Raw genomic sequence first — 21,283 nt, forward strand, 5'->3', positions numbered from 1 at the left:
GTACAAAACGGCATCGAGCCGAAATCACACGATCGAAGATTCAGATGTCTTCACACCTGCACTTGACGTCCTTCATTACGCAGGTAAGCCTCTGGGTCATTTCCTTTGCACGTCCACTGGCTTGCGAATGCTCGCTTTCCACTGCCGTGGCTTGCTCGTTCAGCACCGACATGTCAATTCCGAGAAGGTTGGCAACGAAGTCGCCGAGAAGGCAGCTGGAGTCCTCGGTGTACTTGAAGTGCTGCTCAGACCTGGCGATGATGCTGTCTATTTCCGCTTCTTTGACAGAAAATACACGCTGCAGTTTTTCAAGGACGTGTTGGGTTGAAGACATTTCGAAAGCTCGCGCGAAACCCGCGCGACAAAACGCCAGAACACGCCAACGTTGGACAACAGCATAGACAGCAGTTATTTTTGAATGTTTGTAATTGCGATGACGATACAACTTATGCTGTCGGCTATTCTATGGGCCTGCTTGAATGTGGTGTCTCTTTCAATCATGAGCATGCAATGTGATTGAAGAACGTTGGGCAGAAATCAGAATGCACTATAATTATAGATATAGTAGATGAGATTAATCAGCTGGGAATAAACATTTACTGGATCATTTGACTGAAATAAAGCGTTGGTTAGAGTTCTCTCCGCAGCAGGTCGTTAAGGTCGACGTGTGAGAAATGGCGGCTGTGTTTAGATGTGTGGCGCAGGTAGCGTAAAATAAGTGTAACAAAATTAGCGCCGTATAAGCATCAAACGTGAGAAAGTCGCTAGTATCGGCGCATTGCGTCACATTAAGGCCAGAACATGAATCCATCTGGAGCTGGAGGTTTTCCTTTCGGCTCGCAGCAGACCACACAGGCGTCTCCTTTCACGTTTGGACAGAGGCGAGTTCTCACGTTTGCTCACGAGCGAAGTATAAGTCGCGTTTGCGCGCATTCACTGCTGCTTAGCAAGCAATCAACTTTATTAAGTGCTTACGCTGTCTTGCGTTTTTAAAATATGTGTGTTGTCTACACGACGTCCTCACGGTAACTTGATGTGGGCAGTCTCGAACGTTAGTTTCGGCACGACACTGTTCTATTTGTTTTTCTCTCTCTGTCTCGCATATTGACTCCTTGAACGTCAGTGACTCGCATTGTAGGCGAGCGACCAATAGAAACAGAAACGATGAGGCACGAAAGAGAAGAAAACGTATTGAAGCGGTGGAAGCGTGTGAGGACGAATAAGAAATGGCAGGTGATAGTGATAGGCTCTACCAAAGCTGACGGACGGAATGCAGGCAAGAAACTTACTGTAGCGGGGTGGAAGTTAACGTTTAAGCATCATGCCACGAAAGAGTGGAACTGGATAGTGAGCCATATTGGCAACACTCGCTTTACGATTACACAAGGATGGTTTTATACGTTGCAGAAGGATGCTCAAAAGAGTTCACATGCACACCGTGGATCCAACATGTTTTAAGGGCCCTGAGAAATAAAAACGCGTCATTTAATTTTCTCATTAATTTCATTGTGGATTGATGAGGCAGATTTGGAGAAGATAATCGGTTCCAGAGTTACAGTAGTGTGCTGCAGTTGATGACGTGATAGCGACTTTTATTATATGTCAAGTAGGATTCAACCACAGTATGGTTGTGGTCTGTTGTCACGTGTGCAGTGCTCAGTCACCTGCTGGAGGAATTCAGCCAACTTTTGGCAGCCCGACTGCTCCATCTGGTACAGGTAATTCATCTGTCATGTGTTTACTTCTGTTTACTTTGCTGCATAAAGTGCATGTTGCAAGTAAAACAATTTCGCTGTTTTTATAATCTCATTTGCTTTCATTTTCAGGTGCCCAGCAATTCCCATTTGGATCTCCAACTGCTACAGTGGCCCCAACAGGTAACAACAACATAGTGTACATTAAACATATTGCATGTTTTAGCACATTGATGCACAATGTGTGTGTAATGAAAGCCAGATGAAGACCACAGTGAATAAATTATTTTGTTTCCTCTGTCGGAGTGAACTTTGTGGTCACTAAGAGTTCAGGCTCAGGTTTGGAGAAAAGGAATATTGCAATCAGAACAGTATGCATGCAAACCTGCCTTCTTAAAGTCCTTAGTGCCTTGTACAGGTGTCACACGGCCACTTTCAGTTGTGATTGAGCCTGATCTGGATCATAATTATTGATAGTTAGCTTCCTCCTGCAGCTTGCACAAGGGACCTAGCCATGACTGCGAAATTGGATCCCAATCTAAAGTGGACGCTCGTATTAGACTATGTTCACTAGTCTTGAAATAAACCATTGTGTGTCAACTCATTGTAGAACTGACAGGATGCTGCCCCCTTGCATAGCTGAACATTCTACGGTCTATCTGCCAACTTCTCACTCATTGAGCATGTTGCATATCTTGCATGTTGGAGTATTGATTTGGGTATGTCGGTGCTAGATGTTGTCTCCTGATAAAGATGCCATGACATTCTAATTAAGTAATGAATAAATAAAATAAAACATCACAGAAATTCAGATCGCACTAGAGTTATGATACTCTGTTTCATTCTTAGTGGTAAACGCTTCAAAAGCCATATACGCAGTGTGGTCGCTGCTGTGTTGTATTTTTTTGTCTGCCGTGCTTTCTACAGAATAAGTGCTTCGTATAGTAGTATTATAAATACAGCTTATGGAAGTATGGTAAGATCAACTTGCATATTATTTGTAGACCTTTGCGGTTACAGTATGATCATGCTATGTTTTGCTCCTGATTGCAAGTGCTGAAGTGTGGTCGCTGGTCGCAGAAACATGTCCCTCCACTCGTTTCATGGTAAATAGGTTCTGATCTGCGACCCCTTCTGTGCAATAATTACATCATATTTTTGCGGCGTGAAATCTGAGACATAATGTTAGGTCAAGTTGTATACCTCATGGCTATATATTTCTTCCATTTGTGGTGCATTATCTTTTTGTTTGCAAGTGCAAGCAGTGAGGGGAGACCTATTAGCTTTCATAGCCTTTCCTGCTGTGTATGAAGCAGAGTATATGTTGAATAGCATATAGTGCCATATTGTTGAGCAATTACTTTCATAGATACTTTTGCATTTTGGTACCTAACATCTGACACAACATGGTCCAACCAATGAATGCGTACCGAAAGCGATGTTCCTGAAAGTGAGCAGCTGAAAATATTGAATTCTTAGATGTGAGCTGGAAATGAATAATTGCACATGTTTTAAATCATATTATGATCTATAGCTGCTTTTAAACAGTGAAATGAAACCTAATTTTTGTATTGCTCTTTGAGGGAATTGTTCTGTAGATATTTATTCTGAGTTTGTTTTCAACAAATTTAACCTCTTATGATCATAATATGAGTATATGTCTGCACAAAGAAATACAAGTTGGGCTGTGCTTACAGATGCTTGTTTGTGTAGCAGGAGCGTCTGTAAGCATTTTCATACCACTTGCTGCTTCTGCAAAATTTGTGACTATCACATCTCATGGAAGCTTCCTAAAACGGTTTGTATTGGAGAGGTGAACCTGAGAATTTGCGTGCTAGGATGAACACAGCTGTGCAGTTTTCTTAGGAGCATTCAGCTTCATCAGAAGCTCCCTGCTTAGAGCTTCGTTTTTCAAACAGGAGTCAACGATGTGCTGGATGTGTTGTAGCTCTAAGACAACACGTGATGTCGGCATCCAGCCTTCCCTCGGCTAGTTGTACAGGTCAGCTTTGAGGTCTTGCTATTGGTATGTCTCAGAATTGTGACGGCCAGTTAGAAGAATATGTTTCAGCTCAAATATATTTGGGTTGCCTTTTACATAATTTTGGAAGCCTATCTGGGAATTAGACCTTTATCATCACCAGAATTTTGTGTTTTTGTTGATTTTACACTAGGAAGCTGTACATCTGCTAATTGCGAGCATTTTCATTAACGTAATAAATTTGCACATATTTTCGCTGTGTCATATTGCCAAGCATGCAATGGTGTCGTGGTGCGATAGGTGATTTTTTTTTCTTCATTATTTTCATTGAAGGGATGAACCAGAGTTACACCTTTGGCAACACGACGACACAGGCAGGTGAGCACGTGATTACCCTGTCCTGTGGTTCCTCCTGTCTTAACATTGTCACGTCTCTCTAACGTGGACGCCACTTCTCTTGCTCAGCTCCAACACAGCCACAGCCATTTTCATTTGGAGGATCTGCTCAGACTCCGGCAGCAACTGGTGAGTCTGTTTTGTTTCAGTGAGAGTAATGAAAATTGTTGTTCTGCTTATCAGAATTTATTGATTCATTCTTTTATTTCTAAGTGCCCATGAACAGTGCAGATGCCTTAGTATTGATTCACCAAAAAAAAATTTAAGATAAACAAAAAGTACCACTTTTTACAAAAACTCAAATAATGCATAAAATATTAGAAAAAGTACAAACATGTGAGTAAAATATGTATATCAATATGTAAAACATTCTGCTGAGTTAAGAACGCAGGCAAATAATATTGACATCAATAATCTGCTGAGTTAGGACAGTCTGCCGAGTTATAACACGTGAAGCTCAGGTTGTGTGAGTCACGGACTTAAAAAAACACTAGGGTCCTGCAAGCCTGGTCGTGGCATGGAAAATGCAAGCGCTGATGTCAAGTTCTCAGATGAGGCCTGGTCAGGTGTTTTGACTTTCAGTTCATGCGTGCTATACAGCTCACTCGTTGATTCAAGTTTCTCTGCACAACTTCAGTAAACCAAAGTTGAATAATACCCCTGACACACAGGCACTCTAAAGTCCTTTAGGTAAGGGGACATCTACCGGAAAGGCGTTCAAGTGCGGTGACACACGACAAAGGAGTATCTCCTTTACAGCAAAGTTCCTTTTCGGGAAAGGAGATTGCGCAACTACTTTTCGAGCGGAAAAGGAGTTACTCTCGCATACAGCGTGCACAACTCGTCAATAGAAGGAAACCTGCCACACAACTACGGTGCCCATAGGTATTTTTTTTTACCTTGCGAAAATGTTTTAATTGTTAGCGGTAATACAATTTGTCGAATAGTGAAGATTTCCTCTAGCTGTACTCTCAAACGCTCGCATAACGTCGCTAGTGCCACCATGTTGAATTCCGGCAGTGTCGTCGTCGTTTGCTGCGCGGATGTGGTGTGTTCACATCGCGAGATGGAGACTGCACAATCAGCGCCCGCAGGAAATACCCAGAAGAAACCACAGTTGTTGGAATAACATATTGAATAAAACGCGTTACGCCTACGCGCACAAAGGAAGGGACGACAAAGACGTGAAAAAGGACGACAGAAACGTGGGCATCACCAGAATAAACAGCACGCACAGCAAAACACCGGCTGCACATAGTTGCTGGACCAAGTTAAATGGCCGCTAACAACGCAAAAATGCGAATAAAATAAACGACTATAAGCATTATTAGCCATCAACAATGAAAAAAATATATTTTTAGGTTCTACAGTAGCTAAGTGTAATTAAATACGCAGCTTTTTAAGAATGTTTTCTCTCTTGTGGCTTTAACAGCCAGCACTTTTTCTTGCGGCGTTCATCTGAGGAACTACCTGAAGAAGTTCAGTGTGGTACCGTGTGTCATCGGCGCAACTCCTTCCTGCAAAGGGTCCTTCAGAGTAACAAAAGGGGTTTACTGGAAAGGACTTTAGTTTTGCCCGTGTGTCAGGGGTATAAAATGTGTCCACAAAAAAGTATGACTTGACCAAATTAAAGGGATACTTCTCTCTGCTGCCAATGCAGGTAAAATAACTCTGTGTGTTTCTCATTTTATACACAGGCATTGCCTGTACACAATGGACATTATTGTGCTTTGTGCACACAGGGTGTCTTAACTAAGTCGGGCCGAACTTTAATAAACAAATGAATGTGTGAATTACAAAAACGCAACCAACTTAGTATTGTTAGTTACCCTCTTGAGCAACTAAAATATTTTTTACTATGAGCTTAGATAATTAATTAGTTTTAATAAATAATCAACTTTTTAAGTATTAATCCAAACGCAATTTTCAATGTAGAAGTTGTAGAGCCTATTGAGAAATGTTCAAATAAATTTTTTCTGTTGTAATAGTTGCTGTGGTCTTATATTTTCTGGGCTGTAAAAAAGGAGCACAAGATTTGAAAATGTACCATGTGAATACGTGCTTATGCGCAGCAACATTAGTGCCCTCAAACATGCCACGAAATGATCAATGCTGCACGCAGACCGATGGCACAAACAGGCTTTGAGCAAATGAGATGTATCTAATACAATAGTCATGGCTTCCACTGTTGCCGAGATATTTTGTTGGTTGAAGCACTGGGATATGCGGTAAATAATGCATGGTTATTCTTGGAGCTCTGCCAGTGTTTTTTCTGTTGACATCGTAAAGAGCGAGGAGGTTTTGGCGGCAGATGATGAAAATATCGGATGGAGATTATGGGTGTGGCCATTGCCTATCATTTTTTTCTTGCAGCCTATTCATGCCTTCCGTCTACATGCTGTGTCGATACTTCATTGGTAGAATGTTTGAGAGCGCTAATGTGGCTGTGTGTAAGCATGTAGTCAAGTGGTATGTTTTCAAATATTGCACACTTTCCTTGCAGCCCAGAAAAATTAAAACCACAGCTGCTATCAGCACAGAAATAAATTATTTGGATATTTCTCAATAAATTCTACAACTTCTACATTGAAGATTTTGCATATGAATCAAGTCTTTGAAGGTTGGCTTATTAATTATTGTTAATTAATTACTTGAGCTAATAGTAAAAGGTGCATTTAGTTGATCAAGAGGAGAGCAAACAATACTAAGTTGGTTGCATTCTTGTAACTCACATGCAAACTTTTTAAAGTTTGGCCTGACTTAGCTGGAACGCCCTGTATATTCTTTAGGCAGACGAAAAGTTATCTGAGAGTAAGCGCATATTTACACTTTCTTCTCTAGGGACTACTAATTTCTCTCACACCTGGTGAAAGCATTCTAAAATAAGATTTGTTACTAAGCGCTCGTCATGTGTTCTAAAATAGTTGCACTTTGTACTGCCTTGTTTAATTCAAGTATACCATCACCATCATCAGAGATGTTTTTCTATGTGAGTTGTATCATTATTTTCCTGTTCTCCATGAATGTCTTATTCAACAGTTTTTGGCCGAAGAAGCCACATTACATTGGCACTAATTTTCCCATGATGCAGAAAGTTTACTGAAAGCTTTGTTTGAACTGAGCCATTTTAACATGATGAAAACACTGTGGGTGATTTTTTAAAATTTAGTTATCTGCACCATATTTTTTGTGCCAATACTAAAGCGGCCATTTGGCAGCCTTGCAGGTCTCCTTGCATCTTGCTGTTATCTTGTTAGAGTGATTGAAAGGGCAATATGGTGTTCCTTGTTCTTATTTATTTGTACAGTTTCTTAGTTTTTTTCTAGACTATCTGTGGCGCAATATAATTATTTGGCAACATACCTTTGTAGTCGAGGTGCACAACTACCATTTTAGCAGTAAGGCGCTTTCACTGCAATTCACTGCCTTCTGGTAACACCATCATAACATTACGATAGTGAAATAACCATAACAATATCTTCAAATGGTATATTGCTGCATTGCTCACAATCATAAAAACCCACTACTGACTGCTCTGTTATATACTTTGTGAAAAAAGAAAAGGAAGAACAAAAAATAAAAGGAAATGAAAATGAATTAATGGCATATTTGACAGGCTGTATTGTGCACATGTTTGCACTATTTTTGTAACGTGATGTATTTAATTATTTTCTGCCAAAAGCTGCCTCCCAACCCTTCTCTTTTGGAGCACCATCAGCCACTACTACGGCACCAGTGGGTAGGTTGCATTTATACTATTGTATATTTTTCGTTAACTGCGGGTGCTTTATAGCTTTTTTATGAATTTTGGCTGCATAAACCATTTGTCAGGTGCATAAAGCATTTTTTGCTTCTCTTTCTTGTGTATGTATGTATGTAAGAAAGAAAGATAGTACAACTGCTATGCTATATGCTTGTTTTCTGCCTTCTGTGCTCGTTTGTCTATCCGAGTGTGTATGTATGCCTATTTCTTTATCTTTGTGTTGTTAAGCAACATTAAATCACTTCAATTAGACGATTGTTTCTGTGTGTACTGCTGGAAGGTTACACTTTGCCTATTTGGCACCTTGTAATACATGCTGTATTAGATATGCTTCTGTCCTGTGACCCTCCACAGTTTGAAGTGGGCTTTGCCAAAAGGCTTGAAACAGATTCTTTGACAGTATGCAATTTGTTGCTTTTATTCACAGGCGTTGCCCACCCTTTCAGCATGGCAAGTGCTACAGTGAGGCCACAGACAGGTAAAGGATTGCTTAATGAGGCACATCAGCTTTGTAGCAGTTCTCCTTACGCTTGTTTCCTTTAGAATATATTGTATTGTTTGACTTTGAAGCAGCACCTAAAAAAAGAAAGCTATGAAGTCAGTCTCAAGGCAAAAACGTGATCTTTTACAACACTTACTTGTTGCATTGACTTACTTCATTTGACATGTACTGAGATATCTTGAAGAATGATAAAAAGGGGAGAATTTTATGTCAAAGCACATACCAATCTTTTAGCTTTTGCATAGTGTCTGATTTAAAGGGTCCCTGAACCAACCCGCAGGCTTGGTGAAAAAACACAGTCTACGGATAGTGCACGCTGCTGGGAACGTCTCATTCAAATTTTGCAGTCATGCGCGGTGCGTGGAGCTCGCAAGCGGAGCACAAAGTCACCTTTCTCTCAAACCCTCCCTTTTCAACAGAAACTTGCTCCTCACTCTTTCCTGGATGCTTTGTTTCGTAATATAGCAGATTCCCATACGTGGCTGCTATTGGCCAATAGCTGACATAAATCAAGAAGGGTGTTTGATCAGTGCACTTCTTCCATGCTGTTGCTGTGTATATTTATTGACGCAGTTTAATAAACAGGCTGAAGTTAGCAAAAACCTGCTTTTGAATTTCGGTAGTAATTACATGCTTCCAGAAGAAGCCGACTATTGCCTGCTCACACTTGGCTGCGGCTGCCCGCATAGGAATTAAACTGTGGCCACCTGTCTTATCGGTGTCATAGCTGTCAGGTCTCGCCAATTTTGACTAGTTTTGAACACTCAACTAGCCTTGAACCATGAGAAACTTAAGGCCAGACTACACGCACGATTGCTCCTGGCCGCTCCTGGTTAGACGCCTTGGCAGACTTCACTTTGTAATGAGCTATTTATAGCACTTCAAAGTGCGCAAGTTGGATGTGATTACTATCTGTCGATCAAGCTGGTGCAGGACAAAGCCGGTCCACACCACCTAGCACAGCCATATAGGAGCATATGAGTGTGAGCGCGCACTGTAACCCTGTTGTGCACAAAGCTGACGCTGCATTTGCATGTAGCTGCGGTCTGCTACGTAGCGTAGATACTGTCGCTGCCGAGGGGTGCTGCGATGAGTCCTCTGGCTGAGCGCACTGCGACTCGCTGAGGACAGCTGCGTTCGGCATGTCGTAGGCGGCAAAATCAAAAATAGTGGTGTCTACATGAACGTCGAAAACCAAATTTGAACTGTACACCATGGTGACGTTCCGTAGGCGGAGCGTTGTGGTCATACACTGCTCCGCTGTAGGCTTCGCAGTGCAAATCATTAAAGAAGGAACGAAAACACTACGAATGGTATGTTTGATTGCCAATAACTCCACTTTTGCTGAACGCATTGAAGAACTTTTTGCGGCAAAGTATTTCTGAAATAGTCTAATTAACTTCAAATGCATTTCTTGACTTCGATAGAAAGTGGTTCAGGGTCCCTTTAAGGGTAGTGAATGACTGAAGCACTAGTTCATGCAAGAAAATACTCCTGTGAAGTTTGCCTGACACTTTCCACACTGGCGCGAGCGCGCACACACTCTCAGGCATCCTCACTCACTCACTCACTCACTCACTCACTCACTCACTCACTCACTCACTCACTCACTCACTCACTCACACTTATATGCACGCATGTACGGGCACACACACTCTCTTGAACCTTGTTGACATGATTCTGTTTCACATGATTTCCTGGTTCCAATATTGGCGATCGAGAATGCAAAAAAATGACACCCTTCTTTACCGGTTAATACATTTCTGCAAAATACAATCTTTCGGAACCAACATTCAGTATACTACCCAACTGTAATTGTACAACACGTTTTCTGACTGCTAAATCCCATGTAAACAAGAAACAAAGCAAGGCACGTGCAATTGAGAGCAGTAGGTACCTGCAAAGGCAGCTTGTGTAATGTGAAAATGCTGCCATGCACTCAGTTTTCTATTTTCGTACCAGTCAAAGTTTCCTATTTTCGTACCAGTCAATCTCTTCGCAGGTCATCGCACGTTGCCATTCACAGCTATCACCGCCAACCTATTGCAGTCACCGCCAACCTATTGCAGTATGCATCTTCACCTATCTGTTACAAAGAGCATGTGACGCAGTGCCATTGGAAGCATACTGCATGCTTTTAATAGGCGGTAACCCGAACTTTCCACCATTCCCAGCTTCAGGCGGCACGAAGTGAGCATTATCTTTTGCTTTGGTGGCATTGCACAGTGAAACCTCGTTAAACCGTAGTTGGCTGGAGCTCGGAAAAAGTACGTACTAAACGGTAGTACTGCTTAACCGAAATAGCATGAGATCGGCCACTTACCTGTCAAAAACGGAACTCGGAGAGAGTGCGATGAAAGGGAAAAAAACATGCAGTATTTATTCATTTCGCGTGACAAAAGTGTTATTTTCATTTGATGCCGTGGCGGCCTAACAGCGACGACAATGGCCTCAATGTTACTGAAGCTGCGAGCCAGCTTTTCAGCCAGCCCTCTCTTCTCGGCAAACACTCGCATGGGAGATACCTTCATAGCGTTGCATATTCTCCGTGCACGGGTGCGGTAGCGCTGCAGATGTCATGGGGCACCTTTTTCATTGCGGAGTGCTGTTCTCGTCGTAACGATTGCATTCATGAGGCTGACGTAACGCGCAGCTTCTGCCACTGTTGGGCCTCAATTGCCCGTGCTGTCGCTACGCGACACTTCGGCAACCGAGGCAACGATGGCGAAAAGTTGAACCTCGTAGCAGACGTCCTGCTACGCACAGGGCGCAGGGTGCACAGGGCACTCGGAGGCCGTTGTTCTTACATGGTTTCGATCTCTGAGGCTTGTTGTTCTGCCGCGTGACCCGATGGAGACGACGCACCGCCATGTTTGCGCCACGAAAAGTGGAAACGCTATGTGTTAACCGATACATACACAATAAGCTGGTACGATTTATACGGTTACAAAACACATTATGTTCAATGGCCGCTGAGTTGGGGATTTGTATTTACTACTTTAAAACGAAACTGCTGTTTAAGCGGGTATGGTTTAATGAGGTTTTACTGTATTCCAGTGTTGCCCACCAGTTTGATTTCGTTTCGGTTTCCCATCTCCGTCTTAAAACAACAATGTGCTCGATGCGTGCTGGCTTCTCGTGCCGCAACAATTTTTGCGGAGTGAGAACGTCGAAAACTCCCGCCAAAAATGCTCTGCCTGAAGAAACTGCTGACCCAGGTCAAATTTGAGGAGTACAAGCATAAGCTTGCCAAAGCTGCACGAACAACAACACCAGTCTCAGGGGGACCCCACCAGATTGGTGCACGTCTGTGTTACATGCTACAGTGATTCACATGCTTCAGGTTATGTAGATGTCTATTACATCTCAGTCTGCTGAATTTTTTAGGGACTTCGAATTGTGTGTTTTCCCGGTCGGGTAAGTTTTTCTTGTGTTTTTTTACAAAACATATGCGCAAGTTTCTACTGTATATGGACACACACACAATGCAGACAGTGTGTTTGGCATAGTTATCAGCCATCACAACTTCTTTGGTCGTAATTCAGTATGCTGTGTCTTTTGGCCAACAAGGAAATATACAGAGTTGATTGCTGATTTCCACTATGCCGTACTGCAGGAAGCATGGCATTTGGCACCGCACAATCAACCACTCCTGCTACCACGTCTGCTCCAACGGGATTTGCTGGGTTCACAACCACCCCTGCAACAGCAGCCGCTGCGCCAGCCTTTGGTAGTGGTTTTGGGGCCACGAGTCCTGCAACCACTCCATTTGGAGGCTTTGGGTCAACAACCACTGCCATGCCATCACCAGCAACTTCCACCACACCAGGAGGCTTTGCATTTGGAATGACTACGGCCGCTCCTGCGTCAACTGCTTTTGGTAGCATTGGGACACCTACAGCCACACCCGCCTCTGCTCCAGCTGGTTTTGGTGGCTCCGGTACAATTACATCTGCAAATTCTGCGGCACCAGCAGGGTTCGGTGCTGCTTTTGGGTCTACCACCACAGCTCCTGCACCCACACCTAGCTTCGGTGGCTTTGGTTCCACACCAGCCTCAACAGGCACTGGTGCCCCACCCGCCTTTGGTGGCTTTGGCACTGGAGCGACCACTACTACAGCAACCTCTGCAAGCATGCTTGGTGGCTTTGGGACCGTGCCAAGTCAGACATCAGCTCCTGCATCTTTGCCTGGCTTTGGAGGGGCCCCTGCCACAAGTGCTGCTTCTGGAGCAGCTGTACCTGCTGCTACTACTGCTTCCACCCCTTCGTTGTTTGGTGCGTTTGGTGCACAAACTCAAATGGCAGCAGTGCCATCTGTGACAAGTGCAGCCCCTGCAGCAAGTGCTGCTGCTCCGACATTCAGTTTCGGAGCACCTACGCCTGCATCGTCTGCCGCCACTCCTGGATTTGGCGTGGCACAATCGGCCACCACCACTGCCACGCCTTTTGCTGGTTTTGGAGTAGCTGCAGCCCAACCTGCAACAACAGCGACTGGTATGGGAGTCACTGGTAAGGGTGCTTTTATCTACAAGCTTTTGGAATGGATCAGTCACAACCACTGTAGTGTTTTCTTGTGGCAGCATGGCTTAAATCTTTCCCGTACTGCAGGAAATGACGAAAATTGTACCAAAATAAGCAGAGGTATGATGCGCAATGTAATTGTTCAAGAAACCGATAGTAAAGAGAAAACTACATACCTACATTGCCACTAACATTAGAGTTACATTATTGGTTTCCTGTAGGGAACCAGAGCTGCGGACCGATATATGCACACACGCACTCATACAAACAATGTATGAGTGCATGCAATTCCTCACATCATTCACCTGGATCATTTTCACCTTTCATACTTTGAACACAAGGAATGTTGGATGTGACAGCACTGATTCTTGAATACGTGTATTCATGTCTTTTAGCTGTCACGAGCTGTGATCACATATGCATGCCTAATAAGAATTATAGCTTATCTATGAAAGCTTAGCATTATATTTGGCGTTCTGCAATGAAATTGGAAAGGCTCACAGTTGTCACCATGCGCCGGTGTATGTGTTTCTCACATGCTGAATTTTCAGCAGTCATTAGATAAGACACGCAAGTGTAAAAATCCAGGCTTGTGATCACAATGATAGTGATCGATGTGTACTTGCAAACATAATAAAGAATAAAAAGAAACAGAAAGAAGCGCTGCTGGCAGTGCCACACGGGCGACGCGTACAGGGAGTGACTTTCTCGCATAATTTTGGAGTCCAAGATGAAGGGCCTTGGCGCAACTCTAGCTCCCTAAAGGGAGCCATGTACATTAACTTCAACAAAAATTGACAAATGCTGCCATCAAGTGCAAAAAACTGCAACTAGAAGCAAGCTACTGGACAGACTCATCATCATTTGACACTGAGTATTTTTTCCTTGTGATGAATACACTTGTCATCGGCTATGTTGGCACAAATTTCAGTGATCATATTCGTCAGTGGTAGAGAAAGGTCTTTCTTTTTTAAAGCAGGAGCATACAGTGCAGTTCTTTGATAGATGCATTTCCTGGCCTTTGTATCAAAAGTATGCCAAGAAACCTAGCTTTTGCTTTCATTGGTTATATGCCAGCCAGGAGTGTAGAACTTCGGAAACTTGGATGTTGTATCGGTTACTTAAGTTGGCAGAGTACAGTCAGCATTAGATTTATAGTGGGATAATTAATGCTTAATGGAATGAATGGAATGCAGTTCAACCATGTTTGGTAATCATCTCATGTAAGATGTTTCAGCATGCAAGTTGTCAACCAAAATTTACTTTAATTAAGCTTGCAAGTAAATTTTGTTATTTCACTGACCTGTGTTTGTTGACAAAGAAGTGAGATGTTACTGTGATGTGAGAAAAATAGATAACAGGATAACTGTCTCAAATGTCACGGGGCCACTGGCTCTCTCCACTTTGTGGCTACACATTTTGTTTAGCGGAACACAGCTGAACCTGAGCATTATGAAGTTAACACTTTATTAGTACTACATAAGTTCAGTGAAGCTTTTGCACATCATGGGTGCATACTGGCAAGTTGTGCAAGAGCTTCCACTAAAACAGCAAGCAAACTGCTTTGCCCTGAATTTACTAGTTCAGGATAATGCCTTCGATGCAAGGTGTGTTCTGCCACTGCATGCTAGAGGATATGTTCAGGAACACTCCTGTGCTCACAGAAGATGAATCTTGTGGGTCCTGACTACCATGATCAGCATTTTAGTGATTGGGGGTCTGAGGTCAGCCTGGTAAATTAACCCTTTGCAAGTCATGTCTTGGGCCCCTCCCGACATGCAAAATTATTGATTCTGGTCAAGTCAGAAAGTATATGTGTGTGTGTGTGTGTGTGTGTGTGTGTCTGTCTGCGCGTGCATGCGCGCACATTTGCTGCACCATTCAGAAACTTTTACAACCATTGACAATTCCACTGAAGGCAGCAATTTGTTAGAGAAAGACGTGGAGGAATTCGTACGTGCTTTTTCGTGCGTGGAATGCTGAGGGTCGCTACATTTTCTTTATGTACATTTTACGGGAATAACTCGCTTTAGTTTAGTGAATCTGAAGATGATTTTAGTTCTTGAGAGAATATATTCTACCTTCAGATCACGAAGAATTGTCCTTGAATGAAAGCACTGAAGAAGAAAACGACGATGAGGACCCCTGGCAAAACTTTTCCTGTCACAATCACATATTACATAATGCTGGCTGGAGACTATGCACTGCACAAAAGCCTCAGAAATGATGAAAATTTCCTGAAGTAACTTATTTACTGTGCGATTATTCACACCAGAGCTCTTTCAGCACGACTTCCAAAACATGGGAAATAATTGCTTACTGGAACAACTGCAAAGTGCGTAAATGCTCATGTCCGCAAATGGTAAAGACACATGGCGTGCTTATTTATACTGGATGTTTCTATGAATATGGTAAGTAACATTTAAAGGTAGCCATTTTGTAATAAAAGGGCGGTTCCTTCAGAGATCTGCCACCAGCGTGGCGACCATGGCTGAGGGGTGATACAAGGTAATCAGTCACTAATTAATAAAACTCCAATAATTAACTTTTATTTTTTTAATTTCAGTGTGCTCATCGTAATCGGGAAATTGAAGTGAGCTCTCCGTACAATCCATACAGACTGTTAGTTGTGGAAAAATCCAATTACCTGTGGAACTATGGCACGACAAGTTTCAGCTATCAGAGCATGTGAAACTGAAACTGGGAGGCTGCCCCTTGAGGCAACATGCACAGAGTAGCAACGCGCTGACTGCCCGCCGCTGGATGATGTAAGCAGAGCGTTGCCTCGAGATGTGCAGCTGTGTGTACACTGCAGCCTCCAAGTTCAAGTTTCGCATGCTCCGATAGCCGAAATTTGCTGTACTCTAGTTCCAAATTTTTCCAGATCCAGAAGTTCATATAAATTGTATAGAGAGCTTGCTTCAATTTCACCATTACAATCAGCCTGCTTAAATTAAAGGTATAAAAGTTAGCTATTGCATTTTTGTTAATTGGTGACTGATTATCTTGTGTCGCCCGTGTCATCCCATAGTATAAATGTTAACTATTGCATTTTTATTAATTGGTGACTGATTACCTTGTATCACCTGTGTCACCCCATGGTCACCACTGCTGATGGCATGTCTCCAAAGGAACAATCTTTTTATTTCAGAATGTCTATATTTAGCTATTACCTATAGTCTTTGTAGAAACACCCTGTATACGACTGTGGGACGGCAGTGTTACAGCAGAGTCCTCTCATAAGACGATACATTTTCAGATCTGCATTTAGGTTTAAGGTAAAAATACACTGTAGCCTCCCTTCAGTGTCAGCTCACTGGTAGTCAACATCCTGAGAGTGTGCATGCCCTCCAGCCTGTTCATTAGTTTCCACCAAGATCTGTGTAGCAGTAATGTTGCACTGTCTCTGCCACAAACTTAGAGAAGGCTTTGAACTCATTCTCCAAAGCTCAGGAGCTGCACTGTGTGAAATGAGTCAATATGGGGCAGCACCACTTGAACTACTGCAGGCAAATAAAATGGAATCCATGTCAGCCATGCCATGTTCAGGCAGGGTTGGCAAAATGCTTAGTACAGTAGTTGGCGGGAGCTCGGAAAAAGTATGTACTAAACGGTAGTACTGCTTATTCGAAATTGCATGAGATCGACCAATTATATGTCAAGAACGGAACTCGGAGAGAGTGTGATGAAAGGGGAAAAAGACATGCAGTATTTATTCGCTTCGTGCAACAAAAGTGTTATTTTGTTTGATGCCGTGGCGGCCTAGCAGCGACAACAGTGGACTCAAGCTTACTGAAGCTGCGAGCCAGCTTTTCAGCCAGCCCCCTCTCACATGGCAGCTTCCTCGTTGGCATCGCATATTCTCCGGGCATGGGCGCGGTAGCGCTGCAGAAGTCACGAGTGCTTTTTTTATTGTGGGTTGCTATTCTCGTCGTGACAATTGCATTCATGAGGCTGACGTAGTACGCAGCTTCTGCCACTGTTGGGCCTGAATTGCTCATGCTGGCGCTTTCCGTGTCGTACTCATCACTGTCGTTAGGCAACACTTCGGCAACAACAGAGGCAACGGTGGGGGAAAAGTCAAACCTTGTAGCCAACATTTCTTCGTGCTTGCACCAGCACTGCGGAGCAACTTTTTTGCATTCCAAATGCCACACACCGTAATCAACAGTAGCTCCCTGTCGCATGCCAGTGCCGACTTTGTGTCATGTTCGATAGCACGAACGATGTCTAATTTTTCTTCTATGCTGAGCACCCAGCGCCTATTTATCCGAGCATCGGCATGGCGCGAGTCCTTGCTTGCACAACACCACAATGCTCCCTGGCACGGCGCCGAAATGATGTCAATGTGGCTTCACGCGCAAACACACAGGGCGCTTGGAGGCAGTTGTTCTGATCTCTGAGGCTTGTTGTTCTGCTGGGCCGCCCGATGGGGACGACACACCGTCGTGATTGCACGACGAAAAGTGGAAACACTTATGTGCTAAACGATACGTATGCAATAAGCTGGTACGGTTTATGTGGATATAAAACACATTAGGTTCAATGGCTGCTGAGTTGGGGATTTGACTTTACTACTTTTAAAATGAAATTACTGTTTAAGCGGGGACGGTTTAACGCAGTTTTACTGTAGTACAATGAGAAGACTGCTTTTATATGAAACTTTTATGACAACTAGCTGCGACATTTTTACTTAAAATGTTAGTTAGTTTTGTGTGTATAGCACCATTAATTCTGTCAAGGTTTTGCCTTTGCTAAAGGTTTTGCCTTTGCCTTTGCTGTAGTGTGCTAGCCACAGAGTTGCCTTTGTGCCAGTGCATGTGCCATGTACATATTTACAATATCCATTTTTCTACAGAATACATGAATTGGTAGTGCTGTGGTTGCTCATTCTTATCTCTTACATATGGTTACAGTTGGTATTGTTATAAATGAATTATACTGTAATAAATATGAAAGGGACAAGGCACTGGAAGGTGTGTCTGCATTCCCTCATTGGCCATCTGCTGCGCTGCATGCTTTTGATTTTGTGATTAGCAGATGTCAATAACCAAGGTTTGTGAACATTATGCAAGTCAGCCTAAAGATCCATTTTATCACATGAAGAGCATAATTGCAAAGTTCTTGGTTTGCACACAACCATTTCTGTGAACACAAAAGCTATGAAAAACATAATTTTTTCATTTCCTATATCACACAGTTCGATATATATAATGTAGAGATGGCTTTGTTTTGCCTGGCATTTAGGAGCCAAGTATGCTCTAGTCAATCCCTGCTTCTTAGCCTAGACTGTGAGGGCATTCTTCTTTCTTTTCTTTTTCCTTTTTTTTCTATAGTTTTGGTGTTACAAAAGCTTTTGTGGGCAGCCTTACATCCAGGGCAGGCCAAAAAGAACCTTATTCATTTGTCATAAGTGCTTGAACACTATTGTGTAGCCACACCTCTTAGGCTTTGTTTTGAGGGCCAACTACTTTTCTCTCCCCGTTTACAGCATCTTCTGCCGCAGCCCCACCACTTGTTTCACCTTTCATGGCTACTGCAAGCACAGCAGCAGCATCCCCTGCAGCCCCCATGCCTTCAGTGGCGTCAGCATTTGGTGGCAGTGGCACAACCACCACGCCTGCCACCACCTCCACACCATCACTGGCTTCAGTGTTTGGTGGGGGCACGGCAGCAGCGCCAGCTGCAACCTCTGCGCCTTCGTCAGTGGCGTCAGTGTTTGGCACTGGCACTCCAGCTACCATGCAGGCAACATCCACAGCTGCTCCTACACTGCCCACTCCTGCCGGATTTGGTGCAACAACAGCGGCATCTTCTGCCCCTACAGTCACACCTGCCACGGCCAGTACAGCTGCTCCAGCAGCTACTACAGCGACACCATTTGGAGCAGCTTTTGCTGCAGGAACACCAGGGATGGCACCTTTTGGCCAGACAAGCACCACATCTACTGGGCTGTCATTAGGTTTGTGGTTTGCCTGTTCTTCACTGCGCAGGATTATTTTACATAGAGATTAATCACTGGTTTTAAACTATAATTTCTCATGGTATGTGCGCCTCAGTTATGACTACTGCACAGCATGGACTTCCACCATTGCATCGCTCGGTTATCAGTTATCGAAAGCCAAGCTTAAATGTGAAGGTGATCTTGAAGCTAAGATTCTGGCACATGTCAGACTTGTAGAGGCTGGGCTCTGAAATCAAACTGTGTTGGTGCAGCGTTACCATTCACTGTTACTATTGGTACTGGCCACCTGCCAGTGGTGTGCACGCTACTTAGTATGTGTGACCTATACCAGGTGCATGTGCAGGGCAGATTAATTCACACACACAAAGCTGGCAAACAGCTGGGACAGTGACAGCGAGTGTAATTTAGCTCTGCTACGCTGATATTCCTTACTTTCACAATACTGCAGAGGCTATGGAGCAATGTCTCTCTTGTAAACTAGCAAGAATAGACCTGTAGCACTTCATGTGAAGTTGCAAATAGATTGAGAAAGAAGTATTGAATGGCTTGTCATTGCTGCCTTTACTTCAGCAACCCAATCCACTATATCTGGTAGATTGAGCCGAGAGATGCTGCTTGTGTAAGAGACACTCCAGTTCAACTCCTCTGGGCTAGGACAGTGGATCTAGTTATGATCTTATCTCTCATTAACTTGTTGCAAAATGTATTGAAGCTCTAATTATTATTTTCCAAGAGAAACTTTCATGTGTGCTGCTGGACTAAGCCATTTGTAACCCAAAACTTTTTTGTGGCTGAGACAAAATTAAGCACAATAAAGGATGACAAATGAGAAGATACAGAAATGAACAGCTTCAGTAAAAGTTTGCATTCTGTCCTGTCAGTTTATTCTTGTCTGTTGTTTATTATTGCATTTAATTTTGTCTCGGCCGTTGAAAATGCAACAACTGGCTCAATTGTCTTCATTAACTATGTTTGTGGGGTGCAGATTTCAGGGTTTGATATTGTTATGTGGAGGCATACACAAAAGGAAAACGTATTTACAATATATTTACAAGATGATCAAGCGCTCAACCATTTGGTTGAGAGCGCACGCCACATCAAAGGTGTCTTCTTCATCGACGCTCCTCTAGAGAAATCATACCGTGACAATATAGCAAAACTAGCAGCCTCGTAACTCCTGCTAAGTGGATATGCCTTGATGATTGACTTGCTTAAATTCTGCAGTTGCAACATGTAGCTGGAACTAATTCAGTATAAAAACACTCATTGAAGCTTTAATAATTAAATTGTTAATCAGTGGTTATATAGCACAATTTCAGATATCCACAATTGTGAATAATGAATTACCAAGGAAGTAACCTCTGTCTTGGCTGTGCTATTGTTAAGCACTACTCAGTCCTCACTGAAACACCCTGTATTAGGTAAAGTTTGCAAGCGGAGAAGTGATAAGTGAACACAAATTTATGGATGATATTCTGGTTTCATGATAGGAGGATTGAGCTCCACTTCAGGCTTTAGCCAAGCCACAACTGCTCCTACAAAGACAACGGCTGCTGTTGGTCTTGGTGGTGTGGATCACCCAAGTTCAAGTGTGCCAGGTACAGTCTCTGGCCTTATGCATGGTTTAGCACATAGCTTGGTAGGTACGCCGAATGTGCAATGAACAACTTAGTGTATTTCGTAAAGGTCTGTCATAATACTCTGTATCTCGGGCATGTTAAACGTTATGAGCTGCAGTTATGATGATCTGAAGTCTGTTAGATGTGAAGGCTTTCTGTCGTTATTCATTCTTTTAAGTACTATAGAGTTGTTATTTTTCCACATTGTACAGTGTAGTAAAACAGTTTAAAAGCTTGCTTGCAACAGCTAGTTTCTTTTTGTTGACAGAGGCTGTGGTGAGCTCTTGAAAATGAGATATGTGACTTTCTCAAATTTAGTTATCAGTTCAAGTTTGTGTTGTCTTAGCCTTGCTGTCAAGTGGAACTGTGAGGATGTTAAAGGTTCTGCTCATTCAAGTGATGTTTAACATTTTTTATGAGATTGAGCTTAAGCTGCGTGCAAGCTCGTTTTGAATGCTGTGCAGTGCATGTGGCTCTTTGTTGATGTAAGTGGAACCATCCATTTTTATGCTGCCACAATAGCACATCATTGACTGGCTATAGCTGGCCTACACAAGCACAGTGTTTTTTTTTTTTTTTTTTTTTTTTTTTGCAGCAAGATTGCAGCAGGTACTGTGGCATTTATGTAGTGGCAGCTTGAGAAAATCTAGGGGGTTTTTTGTCTCTGGTAGCGTTATGCCAAATATGCAACCACTGTGCTATTATTGCAGTGGTGCTGGGGTTATGTGCAAGGAAACACAAGATCTTGTCATTGAGCCTGAGCCAGAGGCTTCTTGGCCTCATCAAAAAGTGGGAAAATCTACAGTTTTTGGGTAATCAGAAGTATTCAGGTAGGGAATTT

At 43.0% G+C, this 21,283-nt stretch overlaps 1 protein-coding gene across 2 annotated transcripts in view; it reads left to right on the top strand.

Annotated features, from left to right (window-relative positions):
* Window positions 1-641: 641 nt before the first annotated feature.
* Window positions 642-21,283, top strand: part of LOC126536142 (uncharacterized) — a 44,164-nt gene continuing 23,522 nt past the window's right edge. For both annotated transcript variants that reach the window (XM_050183009.3, XM_050183012.2), the window contains exons 1-10: window positions 642-881; window positions 1,654-1,718; window positions 1,827-1,877; window positions 4,009-4,053; window positions 4,141-4,200; window positions 7,754-7,810; window positions 8,262-8,312; window positions 11,953-12,846; window positions 18,350-18,820; window positions 20,314-20,421. In XM_050183009.3, the coding sequence (XP_050038966.1) occupies window positions 802-881; window positions 1,654-1,718; window positions 1,827-1,877; window positions 4,009-4,053; window positions 4,141-4,200; window positions 7,754-7,810; window positions 8,262-8,312; window positions 11,953-12,846; window positions 18,350-18,820; window positions 20,314-20,421 (1,882 nt within the window). In that variant the 5' untranslated portion in view covers window positions 642-801. The remainder of the gene's footprint in view (window positions 882-1,653; window positions 1,719-1,826; window positions 1,878-4,008; window positions 4,054-4,140; window positions 4,201-7,753; window positions 7,811-8,261; window positions 8,313-11,952; window positions 12,847-18,349; window positions 18,821-20,313; window positions 20,422-21,283) is intronic.

Source organism: Dermacentor andersoni, chromosome 4 (genome assembly GCF_023375885.2).
Source record: "Dermacentor andersoni chromosome 4, qqDerAnde1_hic_scaffold, whole genome shotgun sequence".
Taxonomy (NCBI): Eukaryota; Metazoa; Arthropoda; class Arachnida; order Ixodida; family Ixodidae; genus Dermacentor; species Dermacentor andersoni.